General features: G+C 51.3%; 1 protein-coding gene across 1 annotated transcript in view; it reads left to right on the top strand.

Moving 5' to 3' along the window:
• NOS2 (nitric oxide synthase 2) overlaps positions 1 to 20,004 on the top strand; it is a 38,691-nt gene that overhangs the window by 9,503 nt on the left and 9,184 nt on the right. Inside the window, 15 exon segments of the mRNA XM_012809734.2 lie at positions 675 to 797; positions 1,780 to 1,928; positions 4,802 to 4,964; positions 5,779 to 5,870; positions 6,749 to 6,890; positions 7,013 to 7,152; positions 8,907 to 9,081; positions 9,172 to 9,273; positions 13,476 to 13,670; positions 15,148 to 15,230; positions 15,570 to 15,714; positions 16,956 to 17,060; positions 17,986 to 18,035; positions 18,304 to 18,478; positions 19,277 to 19,409. Of these exon segments, the coding sequence (XP_012665188.1) occupies positions 675 to 797; positions 1,780 to 1,928; positions 4,802 to 4,964; positions 5,779 to 5,870; positions 6,749 to 6,890; positions 7,013 to 7,152; positions 8,907 to 9,081; positions 9,172 to 9,273; positions 13,476 to 13,670; positions 15,148 to 15,230; positions 15,570 to 15,714; positions 16,956 to 17,060; positions 17,986 to 18,035; positions 18,304 to 18,478; positions 19,277 to 19,409 (1,972 nt within the window).

Here is a 20,004-nt window from a genome sequence, read left to right on the forward strand (position 1 = left end):
AGACAGAGCAGCCTTTTGGAGGACAGGCGGGAGGGTGTGGGAATCTGGGGTCTCGGTAGTGAGTGGAGAGTCCCAGACACGGGAACTGGGCGAAGGCGGGGGAGGGCAGGAGGGAGAGAGGGAAGGCTTTGGGAAAGTGCCACAAGCCACAGTCCCCCCTCCCTCAGTGCACTGGGACTTAGCTTCTATCCTGTGGTTCCATCTTCCTAAAGTGCTGTTCACCTCAGTGTTCCAGAGAAGTGGCCAGAGAAATGGGTGCAAGGGGGAGAGAAGGTGGGATTTATATCCTTCAGTCCTCTGGGAAGGAAGGCAGTGGTACACTCTTCTTTGTCCCAGTTTCTGTTCTTGGCAGTATTGGCTGCGGCATTCATCTCCCTCTCATCTAACTTTAGGCCCCCCATTGCAGTTCCTCTGAGGAAGCATTTGGCAGGGCCGTGGGCGAAGAGAGATGCCTGGCCAGTGGCCCAGGCACCTGGAGCTCTGAGCAGGCACTGGCTCAGGCAGGCTGGCTGCTGGGATGGGGGATGGACATGACTGACACCCTGCCCTGTGTGACCACCCACAGCTCCTCCCCCCATCACAGCCAAAGCCGAGCCCAGGGCCTGGGAGAGACCCACAGGGTCCTGGGGTTGGAGGCATTTGGAAAATCCTGTTTGTTTGTTTTCCCCTGGCAGAAATTTCCAGAATCCCTGGTTAATTTGGATGTGTCCCCATTGGCCTGTCCACAGCACGTGAGGATCAAAAACTGGGGCAATGGAATGACTTTCCAAGACACGCTTCACCACAAGGCCAAAGGGGTAAGAGAACCACCTTGGTCCCAAATGGGTGAAACTGTTTGGATTTTGTAGATTAAACAGGTGTCCCCCTGGGCAACCCAGACAATCCTCTGCTCCAGCAACAGGTTCTAGGAACAGAGTCTCAGATGACTCACAAATGACATTGGAGGGGGGAAGTGAATGATGCCACCTCCCTATTAAGCACCCTAATGGGTAATAGATAATCCAGAAGGTCAAACAGTTACAGGAAAAATTAACATCTTTCTTAGACAGATTTCAACCTTGTATCAGGGAGAATATACTAGCAGAACTGCTTAAAATTCAGCTGAACTACATCAAGAGGTAGTGAGCTCCCTGTCACCAGAAGGATCCAAGTGCAGTTTGCTAGGGAGCTTGCAGAAGGGTTCAAGCACCCAGTGAGTGGTTGGATTGAATGTCTCTTAAAGCTCCTTCCTGTCATCTACGTTTCTTATTCTAATGCTAGAGTACATTCTATGGTTGTGTGGCTGTCACTTGGGAAAGAACAGACAATTGCAATACCATGAAAACAGTGATTTCTTACCCACCCCACCACCACCAAATCACCACAGCTAACATTTGAGCGTACTTCCTTCTGGTATTTTTTTGTATGTGCCATCCTATAACTTTGGGATTCGCACCTTCTCATTTCAGTTTGTTTTGGCCAGATACCGATAGTGTGTTTCCGTGGGAGCCACGTTACAGTGACTTTGCTCTGGATCTGAGGCAGCCTGGAAGCGAAGGCTGAGCCCAGGGTTGGGGGACAGATCCAACACACACCCACGGGGGTTCAACCAGTATAGAAGAGAAGATCTGGGTGGGAGAAAGCCTGGTAGACCTCAAGGAGGAGGTGTCGTTGGGGTGGAGAGGAGGCACAGGGAGCTGGGGGAGCCAGAGGAGAGAGGTGGCCAGGAGAGTTGGCCCTGAAGAAGGATGGTTGCTAGGCTAAACATCCCATCCTCACTGCCTGCTTCTCTCTTTCCAGACTGTAACATGCAGGCCCAAATCTTGCCTGGGATCCATCATGAACCCCAAAAGTATGACCAGAGGACCCAGGGACAAACCTATCCCTCCGGAAGAGCTTCTACCTCAAGCTATTGAATTTGTCAACCAGTATTACGACTCCTTCAAAGAGTAAGGCTTGCTTCCGGCCAGGTCACTGCCTGTCCTCTCTTCCCCTAGGCTCTCCTGTCCTCACCCACTTCCCTCTGACCCCTTTCCTTCCCAGGTTTGCAGTGGTTCCAGAGAAATAATCCTGGAGTAGGTTCTTGTAATCACAGGGTAAAATTAGGTCTAGCAATAGTGGTTGCAAAATACTCAGGCCAGGGTCCCCTTGGCCAAGGGCAGCAGAATCTCAGGAAGTGGGGAAGGGGCAGGCCTCTGTGTACAGCCCGCATTGGGGACAACTCTGTAAGGAAGTGGCCTGCTTCATGTGCTGCGTGACTAGAGATTTGACGGAAGTACATTGTGACTGCTGAATTCAGTCCTTGGTCTCCCAGCTCAGTTGCTAATTAACGAGCCCTTTGGGGTCCAGGGATTTTCCTGGGTGGGCTTCACTGGGCCACAGCACTCAGCATACACACTGTCCCATGCTCACTGCGTCTTTATGAGATTGGTAGCTCCATTTGACAGATAGGCAACCGAAGTTTGTAGAGATGTAACTTGCTCCAGGTCATACTTTCTGGAGCCCCAGAACTGGGATTTGAACTAAGGCAGCTGGCACCTGAGCTCTGGCTTTTACCCCCAGTGCTCTAGGGCCTGGCTCTTTGGCCCCACAGGTTCCCAACTTGCTCATGTTTGGAAGGCAATCAGTGGGTGTTCCGAAGCCCAGGGAGGCAAAGTTCTGTGTCTCACAGTTACAACTACATACTTGGACCCCGCAACGGTCCCCGTGGTGTGAGTGAGGAATGGCAGCCCATTTCCACAATTACCCTAGCAACCTGAGGCTCGGCCAGCTGAGTGGGTTCAGTCATTATTTTGTATGTGAAGAATTATAGTATATTTAGGGATTGTGACTTGTTAAATGTGGCATTCCAATCTGCTTATGAATGATGGAAGCCACTCCTTTCTTTTGGAGCTAATAGGCATCATAGCATTTTTAGTGCCTCGGAAATGTGACTGTCTAAAAACAGTGGTAAAACTTAAAACTCTAAAGAAATTGGGCTCGGTGCCTATAGCTCAACCGGCTAAGGCGCCAGCCACGTATACCTAAGGTGGCGGGTTCGAATCCCCAGCCCAGACCCGCCAAACAACAATGACGGCTGCAACCAAAAAATAGCCGGGCGTTGTGGCGGGCGCCTGTGGTCCCAGCTACTTGGGAGGCGGAGGCAGGAGACTCGCTTGAGCCCAGGAGTTGGAGGTTGTTGTGAGCTGTAATGCCACGGCACTCTACCTAGGGGGACAGCTTGAGGCTCTGTCTCAAAAAAAAAAAAAAAAGAAATTGGGTGCAAATGTAGGAAACAATCTTTTCTTGTGCATTCGTGATACCACTCCATGTGTTCAAGGCATCAGTGTTACGGTGATGGCTACTGTTCTCATGGTTGGGTACAGAGTGGGGCGTTTTGCTGGGAGCTTTGTCTGGGGAGGGAGTCTGCTGGTGATGGGGCAGCTCCAACCTCACCCAGCAGCTCCGATGGCAAAGGTGTCCTTGAGGATAAATATCACCAAGTGTTTTGTCTTTGTGCTTTTTTCTTTAACCAAGGAAGATTTGTTGAGACCCCCTCCGTCCACAGAAAGGCCATTTTGTTCTGAGTTGTCCAGCTCTCCTTAATCAGGATTTCATTCTATAAATAGTTTTGTCTGTTGCCATTTCAAAAGCCTTTGGTGCTGATTGGAAATCTCAAGGTTGCTCTGTATGTGTGTGTCAAAGCCTTTCTGACTGAGCCCCTCCCTTTGGGTATTTTTGAAGTCTGGCAGAGGAGGAGAGAAGCAAGTTTAGAAATTGTGTGTGGAGTTGCTGGTGGAGCAATTCTGGGGCTGAGAAACAGCACCATTTAGAGAGGCTATGATGCTGAACCACCCTGTGTACAGCCCCTTCCTGAGCAGGCCCTGGGACCCAGCAGGCTGAACCCTGATGCCTGGATCCTGGTACCTGTCACCAGGCTCCCAAGGAAGGGTAGACAGATATTGCACAACTCAGGGCTTGCAGTCCCCCTGGGGTGGAAAGTGGAGGACCACACTGTGGGCAGTCAAAATTCCAGTGTCAGGGAGGCCTGGGTCTAAGTCCTGATGTCGCTGTTTACAATGCTCATGGCCCTGGGCCTGGTGCTTTGCCTCCCAGAGCCTTGAGACCCTTGACTATAAAACAGGCACAAAAGTCCCTCTGTCACAGGCCCAGGGAGAGCCTCTCTGTGGGTGGCTTCACCAGTGCCCAGCTCATAGTGAGTGCTCCGTCCACCAATGCAGCTGCAGGAAGACTGGCTCTTTTTCCAGCCATGGCAAAGTGGACAGGCACTCCCCCAACCAGCAGAGAGGCAGGATGGTGCTGTGGCTTGATGGGACACTCACCTGAATCTTGCAGGTGTCTGGGAAGGATTGCACCTCTTGCTGAGATAAATATGGTGGGAAAAAAAGCACTTGGATGGGCGGCACCTGTGGCTCAAAGGAGTAGGGCGCCAGCCCAATATGCCGGAGGTGGCAGGTTCAAACCCAGCCCTGACAAAAAACTGCAAAAAAAAAAAAAAAAAAGGAAAAAGCACTTGGAAATAACCAGGATCCCCACAGGCTCAGGACAGGCTACGTCATTTGTAGGACCTGTTATAAAAATGAAAATATGGGCTGCTTGGTTAAAAATGAGAATTTCAAGAGGGGGACAACAGAGCATTATGCACGGGGCCCTTGTTAGCTAAGTGTGGGCTCCGTGAAGCCAGCCCTAGAGGGGTCAGTCTCCGGTGAGAGACATCTTGCCCTTCTGGTGTCTTATTTTAGTTCCTGCTTCTGTGGATGGACTCAATTCCCATTTAAGGCCCTCTCATTGTTGATCTTCCTGATCTCTTCCTGTCCCCCAGGGCAAAAATAGAGGAACATCTGGCCAGGGTGGAAGCGGTGACAAAGGAGATAGAAACAACAGGAACCTACCAGCTGACAGGAGATGAGCTCATCTTTGCCACCAAGCAGGCCTGGCGCAACGCCCCTCGCTGCATTGGGAGGATCCAGTGGTCCAACCTGCAGGTGAACTTCCTTAGATCCGAGCGGGAGAGGGAGGAGGTGGGCAGGCTCCGAGCAGATGGCTCTGGAGAAGATGAACAGAGCCATGCCCAGGCCTCCCCAGAGCCAAAGCCCTGGATCCTCTCACACTTGAACGTGAGATGGGGGGTCCTGGGGACAAGTGCCTGTCCGCTTTGCCCCCAGTATGAGATGGGGGCTTCTGTCCCTCTCCAGAAGCCTAGCATCCTTAGTCAGCACCAGGGTTCCTAGTGGACTATTCTCCCTCATGTTAAATTTGGGAGACTACATGCCACTGCGAAACCAAATGATGACCTTGTTTTTAGTATTATTGACGCCCTGGCACTGCAGAGAGGTTGTTTACCTCAAATGTTTGAATTCTTAACTCCAAGAGATTTTATTTATCCTAGCCTCCCAGTCTGTCTTTTCGTTGGGGAATAACTTGCTCTGGGGTAATATTGAAACACTCGGTTAGAGAGATCAATTAGAAATGCCAGTGAAACCAGCTCTGGCTGTGGAAAGCGTGTTCTCGTGGCAAAGGAGCTAGGACAGGGCTGTGGGAATCCTGAGTCACGGCACTGTCAAATCAGCTTTTCTTGGAATTTTGGTCTTGCTGGGGTCTTCTGAATGAGATTGCCTGTGCTCCTTAAACGGGGAAGAAGGACAGCCGGGGTAGCTGTGGTGCAGAGAGTGCATGGTGTCGAAGTGCACAGTGTTGGGTGTTTGGGTGGTTCCCTCGGTCCCTCCTGACTTCTGATCACCCTGAAGGCTTTGTCTACACAGTACTTGACAAGCCCTGATCTGGGTGGGTTCTGTGTAGGTCTTCGATGCCCGGAACTGTTCCACTGCTCGGGAAATGTTTGAACACATCTGCAGACACCTGCGTTATGCTACCAACAACGGCAACATCAGGTGGGTGGGCCAATCCCAGGGCTGCAACCTGGTCTGTCCTGCCCCAGAGTCTTAGCCAAAAGATGCTTGAGGGTCTAGGGGAGGCATCTCCAGTTCAAGGAGAAGCCAGAGAGAAAGAAAAGGACCAAGCCTCAGGCTTCTTTGGACACCTGGCAGCGAGCCCAGCTTCAGTGAGCCCAGCTTCAGTGAGCCCTGCCCCCACAGTAGCCCCCCTCTGTGGTTTCCTTCAGACCTGGAACCATTTGGAGGGATGGAGGATATTTAAGAAGTGTTCAGGGTCAGACTCCCCGCTCTTCAGGGAGACGGGATGTTGGTTTTCCAGCTGATGGCTCTGGCTCTTGACTGTCTCAAGTGGGACAGTCACTGCTCATTGATGTGTGTCTGCCCACCCAACCCCACACCCCCTCCCTTACCGTCCTCTCCCAACCAAAGAGGTCACAGCTGATAGGGTGAAACAGCTCATTCAGCCATTCATTCAGCAAATACTCAGTGCCACTTAATGGGACCCAGTATAGGACTAGGCTGGGGGGGAGGGGGTGCAAGGGACAGATGGGGGAGGGACGGGAGGTAGAGGGGACTAAGCTCCTGAGATGCTGCTCTGGCCACTCTGAACCTTCCACCTGCAGTGGTCAAGCATCCGGCAAAGTCAGCTGCAAGGAGAGAAACATGGGGCAGTAAGAGAAAGGCCAGGAGGGCTCCCTTGAGGGGCAGGCTCGGCTGGCAGTGAAGGTGGGCAGGTGGAGAGGGTATGTCAGGGACTGATTCAGTCAGCTTGGGCACAGGGGCAGAGTGGAGGGGCAGGTAGGGCCAGCAATGGATGGCTGGGCCCTCACCATGGCCAGCCAGGTGGTAAACAGCACTGTCCCTGTCCCGGGAAGGTCGACCATCACCGTGTTCCCCCAGCGGAGGGATGGGAAGCATGACTTCCGGGTCTGGAATGCACAGCTCATCCGATACGCTGGTTACGAGATGCCTGATGGTTCCATCAGAGGGGACCCTGCCAACGTGGAGTTCACCCAGGTACCAAGCCCAGCCTCAGCCCTGGCCTTTTGGGCAGGGAGCTCATGGTGGGTGGCAAGATAGAGCCCAGGGGAGACAAGGTGCCCTGGCCTGCAGACTCACCAGACCTGCCTTATTCCCAGCTGTGCATCGACCTCGGCTGGAAACCCAAGTATGGCCGCTTCGATGTGGTGCCGCTGGTCCTGCAGGCTGACGGCCGTGACCCTGAGTTCTTTGAAATCCCGCCTGACCTCGTGCTTGAAGTGCCCATGGAACATCCCAAGTAAGCGGGCTGGGGGCATACGGGTACAAGTTGGCGTGCAGGCCTTCCAGCCCCCAGGCCCCTCTCTGCACCTCCTCACAAGCTCAGCCAGCAGCTAGTGACACCAGAAGACTATCTTTCCAGGACCCTTTTGTCACCCTCGCATTCTGTAACAATTCTGCACTTTCGTCTCAGACTTCAGATTTCTATGTTGATGGTGGAGAAGCAGAGGCTTGGATGGACCAGGCCCTGGAAGTTTGAGAAGCAGTGACTTCAGGAGAGGAAGCCAGGCTTCTTTTGCCCTCCTGCCCACTCTCTCAGCTGTCCCTCTTCTGACTGCGGTGGGAATATGGGGGTGTAGGAACTTCAAGAGCCCAACTGGTTTAGGCCTGTGCTAGGCAGTTCTCTTAATTGCAAAACTCCCTCCACATACTGAGACACGATCTAGCAGGTGTTGAGCTGGGCTCTTCTTCTTGTCCCTTGAATATACTGAACTCAGGCCTGCCTCAGTGCCTTTGCACTTGCTATTAATTCCCTCTACTTGACATTGAGCTTTTCTCTGAATTTTTCAAGCCTTATTTCTTGTTGTCAAAAAGTATTTCCTATAACGTCATTCCCTGTGAGAAGGCTCTCCTGACCACCCAACCTAGAGCAGGCACTCTCACTCCCTATCCAACACATTAGCTCACCTTTATTTCTTCTTTATATGTTCACCGGCTCATAGTCTAGTGTTTTTAAACCTTTTTATCTCACGGCACATTTGAACCTATAGTTAAACTTCCATGATGCACTTAAACTATGTTGATCAAAAAAAAAAAGGAGTTAAAAAAGTACACTCAACTATGTTTTGAACTTCTTTTGAAAATAATTTAATGATCTTTAAAAGTTTTCATGGCACACCTAAGATGCTCTCATGGCATGCTGGTTGAAAATCACTGGTCTAGGCTCGGCACCTGTGGCTCAAGTGGCTAAGGCGCCAGCCACATACACCTAAGGTGGCAGGTTTGAATCCAGCCCGGCCCGTCAAACAACAATGACAGCTACAACCAAAAAATAGCCAGGCCTTGTGGTCCCAGCTACTTGGGAGGCTGAGGCAGGAGACTTGCTTAAGCCCAGGAGTTGGAGGTTGCTGTGAGTTGTGATGCCATAGCACTCTACCCAGGGGGACAGCTTGAGGCTCTGTCTCAAAAAAAAAGAAAATCACTGGTCTAGAGCCTAGACACTAGGTTGTAAGTTCCTTGAGAAGAGAGATCTTTTCTTTTTTGTTCACCAGTATATCCCCAAAACAGTAAGGTGCCTGGAACAGAATAGGTACACAGTTATAAATATTTGTGGAATAAATCCATGTGCAAATGAATGATAGTATTAGCCTCATGATAATCCCGTGAGTTTGATGCTATAATCTCTTGTTTTGTTGATGGGGATGCTGAGGCTCAAAGAGGCTAAAATACATCCCAAGGTCACACTGCTGGTCACTGATGAGGCAGAACTTAAACCCCAGCCTTCAGACACTAGAGTCTTAACCACTATGTTGTGTTGGATTCTCGGCATTTAGCTCCAGGCTTGGCACGTGCTTCCTGCTAGTATGAATGAAGGAGTGAGTGAGGGCATAATTTAGTGAACAATACCTCATGTGACCAAAGCACGTCTTTTGGTGGAACCATCTTCGAGATGAGCTCTTGGAAAAGAGTTTTCTTGGTTCATTCTTTTTTTTCTGGAGGGGAGGGTACAAAAGTGAAGGTCCCCAATGGCAACTGGCTCTGTATCCCTGCCAGGTACCCGTGGTTCCGGGAGCTGGGGCTAAAGTGGTACGCCCTGCCTGCAGTGGCCAATATGCTGCTCGAAGTGGGCGGCCTGGAGTTCCCAGGGTGTCCCTTTAATGGCTGGTACATGGGCACCGAGATCGGAGTCCGGGACTTCTGTGATATCCAGCGCTACAACATCTTGGAGGTAACAAGGGCTGCCCACGGGGCCGGCTGAGGTATGGGCCTGTGGTTAAGTCCCAAGGGTTGACTCAACCTCATTACTTTGCCCTTGTAGGAAGTGGGCAGAAGAATGGGCCTGGAAACGCACAAGCTGGCCTCACTCTGGAAGGACCAGGCTGTTGTTGAGATCAATATCGCTGTGCTCTATAGTTTCCAGGTAGGTGTGGTATTTTGTGTGTCTGAAGACTTTTTGCTTAGGTCCAAACATGCATCAAACAAGTATTGAACACCCAGTTTGTGCCAGGCACTGTCCTAGGTGCTAGGATACAGAGATAAATACACCCTCTTGCACACTCTCGCGACCTGGCAGCAGGCAGCTCCTCACCTCCCAAGCCTGGTCGATCCCTGCATTTGAGCACTGAATCCTGCCCTCTCTTAATTGTGCAAAGACTCCGCTCTGAAAATGTTTGTCCTCTCTCTGTATCGTCAATATCTCCCTCTCTGCTGGACCATCCCAACAATGTACAAATAGGCTGCCCTGGCTCCCAACTCAAAGAAATAAATGAATAGCTAAATCCCTCCTCCCAAGCCCCAGTCTCCCTGCAGCTACTGCTTAATTTTTTTTTTTTGCTCTTCTTTATAACAAAACTGTTGTAAGATCTCATTGCATGTCCTCATCCCCCAGCCACTCCAGTCCGGCCCTTACCCCCAAACACTCTGTCCAGTGTGTCATGCTGGAATTCTTGTTGTTTTTCAAACTCACCGAGGATTCCTACCACAGGGCCTTTGCACTTACTTTTCCCTCTGCCCACACCTTCTTCCTACAAATCATCCCACGGCCAGCTCCCTCCTTTCATGCCGGTCTCCATTGCTACCTCCATAACGAAGCCCTCCCCAACCATGCCATGTAAAACAGCACCCTCACCCAACTGCCTTGCTTTATTTTTCTTCATAATATTCCATCACACAGTTCCTGGCATTATATAGTACAGATACTTCTTTCTCTCTTTATTGTTTTATTTCCCCCACTAGAACATAGGATCCACAAGGCACAGACCTTGACACTCTTGTTCACTGTTGCGCCTCTAGCCTAGAAGAGTGCCCGGCGCATGGTGGATGAAAAAATATGTCATAGAAAGGCTCGGTGCCTGTAGCTCAGTGGCTAGGGCGCCAGCCCCATATATCAGGGCTGGCAGGTTTGAACTCGGCCAAGGCCTACTGAACAATAATGACAACTACAACAAAAAAAATAGCTGGGCGTTATGGCAGGCCCCTGGAGTCCCAGCTATGTGTGGAGGCTGAGGCAAGAGAATCGCTTAAGCCTAGGAGATTGAGGTTGCTGTGAGCTGTGATGCCACAGCATAGTGAGACTCTGTCTCAAAAAAGAAAAAGGAAAAATACGTCTTAGAAGAATGAATGGCCAAGAGTACCTGTCCACAAGAGTGGAGGTTGGTCTTGCTTCCCTATGTATCCACCTCTTGGACTCACACACAGCACGGTGGCTCCACCATGGCTCTTGTGTGGGATAGAGCCCTCGAGTCCATCCACTGCTCTTACTTCATAAACACTTCCTTCCCTTTGGGAAGGAGGCCCAGGATGTGTGAGGCTACTCCTTTAGAAGTGGGGACTATCGGCTCGGCGCCTATAGCTCAACCGGCTAAGGCGCCAGCCACGTACACCTAAGGTGGCGGGTTCGAATCCCCAGCCCGGACCCGCCAAACAACAATGACGGCTGCAACCAAAAAATAGCCGGGCGTTGTGGCGGGCGCCTGTGGTCCCAGCTACTTGGGAGGCGGAGGCAGGAGACTCGCTTGAGCCCAGGAGTTGGAGGTTGCTGTGAGCTGTAATGCTACGGCACTCTACCCAGGGGGACAGCTTGAGGCTCTGTCTCGAAAAAAAAAAAAAGAAGTGGGGGACTATCTCCATAAAGCTGATAGAAAGCCCTGGAGGACAGACCACTGGGGAGAGAGTCATTCATTCATTCAGCAAAGTTTTCCTAAGCATTTGTCATGTGCCAGGCATGAAGCTGGGCCAAGGATGTGACAGCCAGGTCACCCTCTAGGCAGACCAACATCGTGCTTGGTGGGGGAGGGGTTCCGAGGCCCAGCTGAGATGGAACAGGAAGACCTTCCCCACCCCTGGGAGGCTCGGGAAGGGCTGGTCATGGACTACACATCCTGGCTCCTGGGGACTCCCAGTGCCAGCTCTGACGCTGGCAGGATGTGTATGTGTCTGAGAAAATCTGTGCACCTCAACCATCTCCTGACCACTGCTGACCATGTCCCTGTACTGCTGAGAGTCTCCAGGACTTCCTCATCACCCTCCTTCAGGATAAACTTCAAAAAACTTGACCTTGTTTCCTCCTCTATAAGTGGAGATAATGGTAGTACCTCACTCACCAGGTTATCGTAAGAATTAAATAAAAATTCACTCCAAAGTTTTGGCTGCACCGCCTGGCCCGTAGCAAAACTAAGCATTAGTTTGGTTGTCATCTGCTATGGTCACCACCACTCTCATAGCTGTTATCATCAGCTCCTTAGCTGAGAGCTGGCCTGGCCCCTGAGTTGCTATATATGTATATACATAATTTTACAAGGCATGGCTGGGCCTTCTGGGTCCAACATCTGCCGCCTCCTCTCGGCATCCCCACCTTGGCCTGGGCAGTGTCCTTGTCCAGGAATACTCACTTGTCCCCCTCTCTCAAGACCCGCCTCCTCTCAGATGCTGTTCCTGAGGTCCTTCAGGTCCTTCTCTCCCCTGAACCTCTGTCCAGCTTATGTCCTCTCTTCTGCCCTCCCCAGCACCTTTGCTGGCTTCCATCATGGCTTCTCTCAGGCCATGTGACAATGACTGACTTTCCCTCCTTCCCCTAGTTAGACTCTAACACAGAGGAGCCATGTCTTTCCCTCTGTAATGCCAGTGCCTTACACAGTGCCTGCAAGATGGACATAATACGTAGTAATAGCAGCTGAGTCTTCTTAAGCACTCACTGTGTTTTGCTTGTATCAACTCATTGCATCCTTTCAACAACCTCGTGTTGTAGGAACGATAATGATCCCCATTTGCAGATGTGGAAACTGAGGCTTAGGACAATTAGGGAACTAAGAGTTCAAGGTCACACGGTTAATAAGAAGCCAGAGTTTGAAGCACTATGTTCCACACATGTCTTCTGAGTGGGTTGCCCCAGACCTCGAGGGTTGTGGCTTTCCTGCTGGATCATTCCAGGTGGGCTCTGACCCATAGCTTCTAATTTCAGGCTGTAGATTTGTCTCCCACACACTGCAGTTCTCCCAGTGCTTCAGACCTTGACACACAGATGTCTAGTTCTAAATTCTTTTTTTTAGGCCAGACTAGGTGGCTCATGTCTGTAATCCTAGCACTCTGGGAGGCTGAGGCGGGTGGATTGCCTGAGCTCGTGGGTTCGAGACCAGCCTGAGCCAGACCGAGACCCCATCTTTAAAAATAGCTGGGCATTGTGGCAGGCACCTATAGTGCCAGCTGTTTGGGAGGCTGAGACAAGAGGATCACTTGAGCCCCAGAGTTTGAGGTTGCTGTGAGCTATGATGCTATAGTACTCTATACCAAGGGCAACAAAGTGAGACTCTGTTTCAAAAAAAACTTTTTTTTCAATTTTAAAAAATTTTTTCTTTTTATTTCCTCATAGTTTTTTTTTTTTTTCCTTTTTGAGACAGAGTTCCAGTCCCACCCTATGCCCGGAGCAGATTTCAATGGCATCATAGCTCACTGCAACCTCAGACTCAGGGCTGTGAGCATCTTGCCGCCTCAGCCTCTGGAAGCCCCTGGGATTACAGGAGCTCGCTGTAGCACCTGGCTGAGGTTTTTTTTTTCTTTAATGAGTCAGGGGGTCTTACTCCCGCCCAGACAAGTCTCAACTCCTGAGCTCAAGCAATTCTCCCACCTCAGTGCTGGGATTAGAGAGGTGAGCCACTGCACCTGTAGTTCTAAATTCCTAACTGAGAAGGCTACCACACCAGGGAAGTGACTCTTGGAACTCTCCACCAGCAAATGACTGGGATGGTATTTTCTTTACCCACAAAAAGGTGCTGGTAAAAGTTTGAGTTATCCACATCCAGAGAGAGCCATTTGCTGGGAGTTTGGGGGGACTTGTGAGTGTGAGAAGCTGAACACTGCCCCCAGAGGGTCAAGAGGAGCCCCCCACGGGACCTGTGGGCGACCATGGCTATGGTGCTTTCTTGAACTCCTTCGGAGGCTCTGAAAGCACCTTCCACTGAGATGTCTGTTTCAGCGGGCGAGGAGAAGGCCGGCTGGAGCTGCTCTTCCACTTTACAGATTGCCAGGCCTCCCCACGATCCATCTGGGGGTCCTGCAGCCAACTGGCCCTCCTCTTGATTGCCCCACCCCTTATCTCAACTCCCCTCTCGCCTTCTTCTGATTTAGAAGCACAACGTGACCATCATGGACCACCACTCAGCCGCAGAGTCCTTCATGAAGTACATGCAGAATGAGTACCGGTCCCGGGGGGGCTGCCCGGCAGACTGGATTTGGCTGGTCCCTCCCATGTCTGGAAGCATCACCCCTGTGTTTCACCAGGAGATGCTGAACTACGTCCTGTCCCCTTTCTACTACTACCAGGTAAGGGGCCTTCCTCTGCTCACCACTGTTCAGGTGTGGGCACTGTGGGCTTACTCATAAAGAGTGCACGAGAGGATCAGGAACACAGTGGTATATTTTTAAAGCTTCCCAGGCCTCCTTCAGTTGTGCTGAGCAGATTCTGTCCATTTCCACGCAGAGTAGAACTGAAGGAAATGCCCTTCATTGTACCTGTAGTGGCCTGTGGCTTCTGACAGGGTTTTAGCCCCCGCAGGTGTCATCACACCTTCCAGGGGTCAGAGTCAGATGACATGGATTGATCCTGCCACTTCCTGGCTGTACTGATCTTGGGCAAGGTCCTTTCACCTTTCTGTGTCCTGGTTTTCTCATTTCTGAAAGGAATGGGCATCAACTCCATAGCAGGGGGTGGTGTGGGTCGCGTGAGCTGGTACACGGAACAGCCTCACGCAGTGTCTGGCCCAGAATGTGCTCAGGCACCATTAGTTATTGAAACAGGTTCATGTTTTGTCAAAAAATATTGGGTTTGGAATTGGGGAAGAGCTTCCTCACTCTAACGGTGGCAAGTAGGGTGAGTTCATCCTGGTTTTCGCAGGGAAATGTACGCCTGTTGTGGTAGCACGCCCTCTTCCTCTCAGAGGGGGCTGGCTCGGACTATGCATTAGAATTTAATGCGGTTCTCAACCTGTGGGTCGTGACCCCTTTGGGGGTCGAATGACCCTTTTGCAGGGGTCACCAAGACTATCCTGCATGCCAGATATTTACATTACAATTCATAACAGTAGCAAAATTATAGTTATGAAGTAGCAATGAAAATAATTTTATGGTTGGGGGGTCACCACAACATGAGGAACTGTATTAAAGGGTCACAACATTAGGAAGGTTGAGAACCACTGCATTGATTGGATAGTCTGCCTCGTCATAAGACACCAAATTCAAGAAAGAAGTAGGCTCTTCCTTTCAGGAGGACACTAATGAGAATAAGAATCAGTTGTCCAGGGCCAGGCACGGTAGCTCATGCTTGTAATCCTAGCACTCTGGAAGGTTGAGGTGGGTAGAGCCTTTGACCTCAGGAATTTGAGACTAGCCTGAGCAAGAGTGAGACCCTGTCTCTACTAAAATAGAAAAAAAAAAACAAAAAACTAGCCAGGAGTTGTGGTGGGCACCTATAATCCTAGCTACTTGGGAGGCTGAGGCAAGAAGATTGCTGAGCCCAAGAATTTGAGGTTGCTGTGAGCTGTGATACCACGGCCCTCTACCCAGAGTGATGGAGTGAGACTCTGTCTCAAAAAAAAAAGAATCACCTGTCCTGGGGTGTGTGCTGGGCCTTGGAGACAGGCAGCCCTCCCTGTGGAGTTTCAATGAGTGAGGACAGGGGAGTAGGCCCAGCTGCCCTCCCTAACTCAGGAATGGCATGAAGGGTCCCAGACTACTCCAGCACCCCAAGCCCAGGCTGAGGCAGGCCCTGGCCCTGTCCTCACATCGCCTTTCTTTTCTGAAGATAGAGGCCTGGAAAACCCACGTCTGGCAAGATGAGAGGCGGAGACCCAGGAGAAGAGAGATCCGATTCACAGTCTTGGTTAAGTAAGTAGGAGTGGGCAGTGCTGATGTCGCAAGTGTCCCTTCTGTGTCCTCTGCCTCCAGACCTGGAAGGGCAGGGGACACAGGGAAAGGATATTGTCTGTGAAGTCTGGCTCCCACAAATTCTGAGGGTCACTGGCTGCCACTGTCCCAACCTTCTCTGTCCTCCCTTTCTCAAAGGGCTGAGCAGTGAGCGAGGGCAGGAAGGAGGGGGTAGATGTCCAGTGAGGAGTGCAGCTTCCTTTCTCTGCACCCTGCCCCCCTGTAAGCGTTACCCCCTCCCACTCTCCCCCATTTTCTTCTGGAAGGCTGACTTAGTACACAGTGCCTCTGTCCCTACAGAGCCGTGCTCTTTGCCTGTATGCTGCTGCGCAAGATGATGTTGTCCCGAGTCAGAGCCACAATCCTCTTTGCAACAGAAACAGGAAAATCAGAAGCCCTGGCCCGGGACCTGGGGGCCTTGTTCAGCTGCGCCTTCAACCCCAAGGTACACAGCTCAGCTGCATGGGTGTCATTTTCTCTGCCTGTGTGCGGAGAAGTCTAGGAAATATTAAAATGGTTTCTCTGCTCCTGAATGTCTCAGAGCTGGGATGGCCAAGGTGCATCGGAAATCTCCCATAGAGGGATAGAGGTGTATGCGGGGATTCCCAAACTTACACAGTAAATAAGGTTTTCATAATGTTCCACGGAACATAGTTTGAGAAACATTTTCCTAACTCACCTGTAAGCTTTGATACATGTAAGCTGTTTGAGATGAATTTTATTCACATTTACTGGATGCCGCCTTTGTAGGGTACAGTGTTAAATGTGAAAGGGGCAGGGGATGAATAAGATATAAATAAGTAAAATCTCAAAGGGTGTGTAAGCCACATCCTTTACTTTTAGCAATGAGGGATAAAATCCAGTACTCAGGAAGTGATCACCGTGTGCTGGGCCAGCACTGTGCTCTCAACAGCGAGTGCCACAGACCCAGGCTTTGCCCTGGGGAAGCCCTCCAGTGTGTGCCTCACTCCATCCGCCCACAGCCCTGCAAAGCGCTGTTAACACACAGAGGAGGAACCTGAGTGTTGGGCGGGTTAAGTGGTTTGTCCGGGGTCACGTGGCTTCTGGAAGACAGGTGAGGATGAGGCACAGCCCAGCATCACCCCAGGATGGGATAAATTTCAATCTCTGCTGCATAGAGACACAGGCCAGCTGAGGAGGGACTAACAACAACCAGGCTAGCCTGGTCACTGAGAAGGCTCCCTGGTGCCAAGCCACACCTGCTGGCCTCCAGGGGTCTGGAACTGCCAGGAGAGTGGCAGCAAGTCCCACATCCCTAGTCAGGTCGGCCTGGGCAGAACATCGAGACAAGGAGACATTTGCCTGATATTCCTTCCAGGTACAGCTGTTACCTGCTGGTTCCATTTTTGTGGCAAATATGTCCACACTGAAAATTCCAAATAGCAGTATAAGTGGTGAGCAGTGTTTTGATTGGGGATGTGCAGTATTTTGGCGATGGAGCCAAGGATGTGGCTTGGCTATGGGGCTCAATGGCAGAAGGAGAGACAAGGATGATCTGTTTGTTCACCTCCTCTGTGCCACACCCATGTGCTGGGGGATAGGGACAGATAGACTATGATGGGGGCCGTAGCCTGAGAGTGGGGACAGAGCAGGGCCAGGGTGTCTGGCAGGGCATGGAGGGCCCAGCTGGGAGCTGAGGGCTGATATCGCCTGGGTTCCATCCAGGTTCTCTGCATGGACGACTATAGGCTGAGCAGCCTGGAGGAGGAGCAGCTGCTGCTGGTGGTGACCAGCACATTTGGGAATGGCGACTGCCCTGGCAACGGAGAGGTAGGTGGCCTGAGTTCCCAATGGTCTGGAGGGTGGTAGGGCCAGGAGACCCATAGTCTCGGGGGATTCAGCATATCCTAGAGGACGTTTGGTCATGGTGGTCCTGGTGTCTGTCATTTGCCTGCCTCTTTTGTAATTATTGACATATATGTGTGCCACCTTTCTATGACAAACAATATATCTCTGTGAGTGACGGACCCTTTTTTATTTAAAGATTTACATTTAAAGGAAACATATGTCACTCCTACAAATGGAAAACCAACAAAATTCAGTGAAAACAAAATGAAGTTATTAGAGTTTAGCCAAATACAGTTGCCTGATGAAAGCCTGCTATGTCTTTGTATTTAAAAAAAAAGTAATGGGCAAGTATTAGAGAGGTATAAAGGCTGTATTAGCACCAATCAGAGACTGTCTCTCTAGTGCTCGAAGGGATGAAAAGGGAATTAAAAATGGAATAACTAAAAAATAAACTGTAAAAAAGGCAGTCAACTATTCACAACGTGATTTGCTGCCATTTCTTCTGGGTTATATGCTACTTATCTTGGGTTCCTAGAAATCAGGTTATCTTAGAAAACTGTGGGACCAATTTTTGTTGCTTCTACCAGGCTTCAAACAAGAAGAGTGGCTCAGGCCCTGCCAAGAGACCCCTGGAGTTGCCCGCTTGTAAGGCAGGAACCCCTCTGCGAGGGCTGCACAGGTTGGGACCAGGTTTCCCACTGAGGGGCAGGGTCCACATGAATTGCTAAGGGTCAGCAGGGATGAGAGACCAGATGGCTCCAGGAGTTAATCCAACCTCCATTTTGGACCCAGAGCTGCCTTCTGAGAGTTGCAGCCAGTTTTTGAATGAGCCACCAGAAGAAAAGAAAAAGCAGTGCTTTTATTCTCAGTCCCGGCCTGAGAACTCTGTGGTTCCCTCTCTTTCTAGAAACTGAAGAAGTCCCTCTTCCTGCTGAAAGAGCTCACCAACAAATTCAGGTGAGGCTCCTCCCCGCTCCCACTCGTCCAAGCCCCGCCTTGTAGGCCTAGAGTCTGTGTTCAGCGGGTAGAAGCAGGTGTGCAGGAGGGGTCTTCTCAGGGACGTCCGGGCACGGAGAAGTGCTCTGAGGTGTGTCCTCCAGGTGTGCTGAGAAGTCAGAGCGTCTCAACTGGGTTGGGAGAGTCTGAGGCCAGCCTTGCAGGCTATTGGCGCTGGGCGCTGGGTGCAAGAGACACAAGTCTGCATTTGTGTGTCCCCCTCGGACAGGTACGCCGTCTTTGGCCTCGGCTCCAGCATGTACCCCCAGTTCTGCGCCTTTGCTCACGACATCGACCAGAAGCTGGCCCATCTGGGGGCCTCTCAGCTGGCCCCCACCGGGGAAGGGGATGAGCTCTGCGGGCAGGAGGAAGCCTTCCGCAGCTGGGCCGTGCAAACTTTCAAGGTCAGTTTCCAGCCAGAGCTGCCCCCACAACACAGACATGATGGTAGATTCATGACCAGGACATCTGTGCAGGGTGTCCAGGTGGCATGACTTTGCCTGGTTCTGTTCGTGTGGCCCCAGGCTTGGTCCAGGGCTACAGGCCTGAAGGCTTGGGTCTCCATGGCACTCCCTCAGTATTTCACGCACCACACGCACCTCCTGGGGGAAGAAGGTGGCTCAGATACCCCCCTGCCCTCAGGAGCTTCTGCCTTAAGGTCTTTTCCCCACTGACTGTCTAGGTCACCTCTTGCCCACCTTGACATGTTTCAGGCTCCAAGCCATCGTGAGTCTAGGGACGAGCACCATGCAGTGGGGCACTCCAGATCCATCTCAGTATCTTCATTGTTCCTTATTCCAGTGACTTGTTCACAAGAGAGCTCATCACTTAGAGTTCACCAGCATGGGTGTTTAAGAGCATGGGCTTGAGTTAGGAGAGGGGATGAGCTCAGCAGCAAAGCCCTGGCTTGTCCATATGACTGTGTCAGGAATGGGAGTGATCAGACCACTCTTAGCATGAGCACGATATAAATAAGATCATGCCAATATTGACATTTATAATACCAGCCATAGCTCTGATGCACCAAGCCCAGGCATCTCTGCATCCTCGCACCGGCCCTATCAGATTGGTGCATCTAGAAGTTACACAAAGGACCCGGCTTGGTACTGGGCCCATGGTAAGGGCCTAAAACGTGGTAGCCCCAGGGATGAGAATGATGATGGTGCTCACTCTTAACCTCAGTCTGTTCCACCTCCTTCCAGGCAGCCTGTGAGACATTCGATGTCCAAGGCAAGCACCACATTCAGATCCCTAAGCTCTACACCTCCAATGCGACCTGGGACCCTCACCACTACAGGCTTGTGCAGGACTCACAGCCTTTGGACCTCAACAAAGGTACCTGCCTCTCTGCACCACCTAGGGCGTTTGCCCTTCCTGCCTGGGTGAGATCTCTGAGTCCTGAACCTGGGGTCAAGGTGACCCTCAGGTCCCCCAAACAGAGACAGCTGGCCTGGGACTGCCAGGCACCTCTCTTGCTGTACCCATGAGCCTACAGGGGGCAAGACTCGAGTCTGAGGGAGGCTGTTTCAGGAGGAAGCCCCACTGAGGGTGGTGGAGACAGAAGGGGGTCAGCATGAGTGGAAGGCCTACTGTGTACAGACACTGTGTTGGGCTCGTTGCCCACATGTGCTAAGTGGGCCCTGACACTTATCATGAGAGGAAGGTACAGACAGAGGCATTGAAGGTCAGGGAGGTGAAGAAAGTCGCTAGCATGTGGCCAGGTTGGGATCCGAGCTGCTCTTCCTAACAGTGACGGCAGCCAGATGTCTCACAGAAGGTTTCAGAGGCATTTCCTAGATGTGCTTGGTGAACTTGTACTCTGTGCCCTCTGGGTGCTGAGCCCTGTACCATGACCATGGGAGACCTGCTGGCTTCTGCAGGTTTAAGATTTCCCAGCTTCAATTCTGCTCTGCTGTGGACCTTAAGCCAC

Source organism: Otolemur garnettii, unplaced genomic scaffold, assembly GCF_000181295.1.
Source record: "Otolemur garnettii isolate 467f Iridium unplaced genomic scaffold, OtoGar3 scaffold00112, whole genome shotgun sequence".
Classification (NCBI taxonomy): Eukaryota; Metazoa; Chordata; class Mammalia; order Primates; family Galagidae; genus Otolemur; species Otolemur garnettii.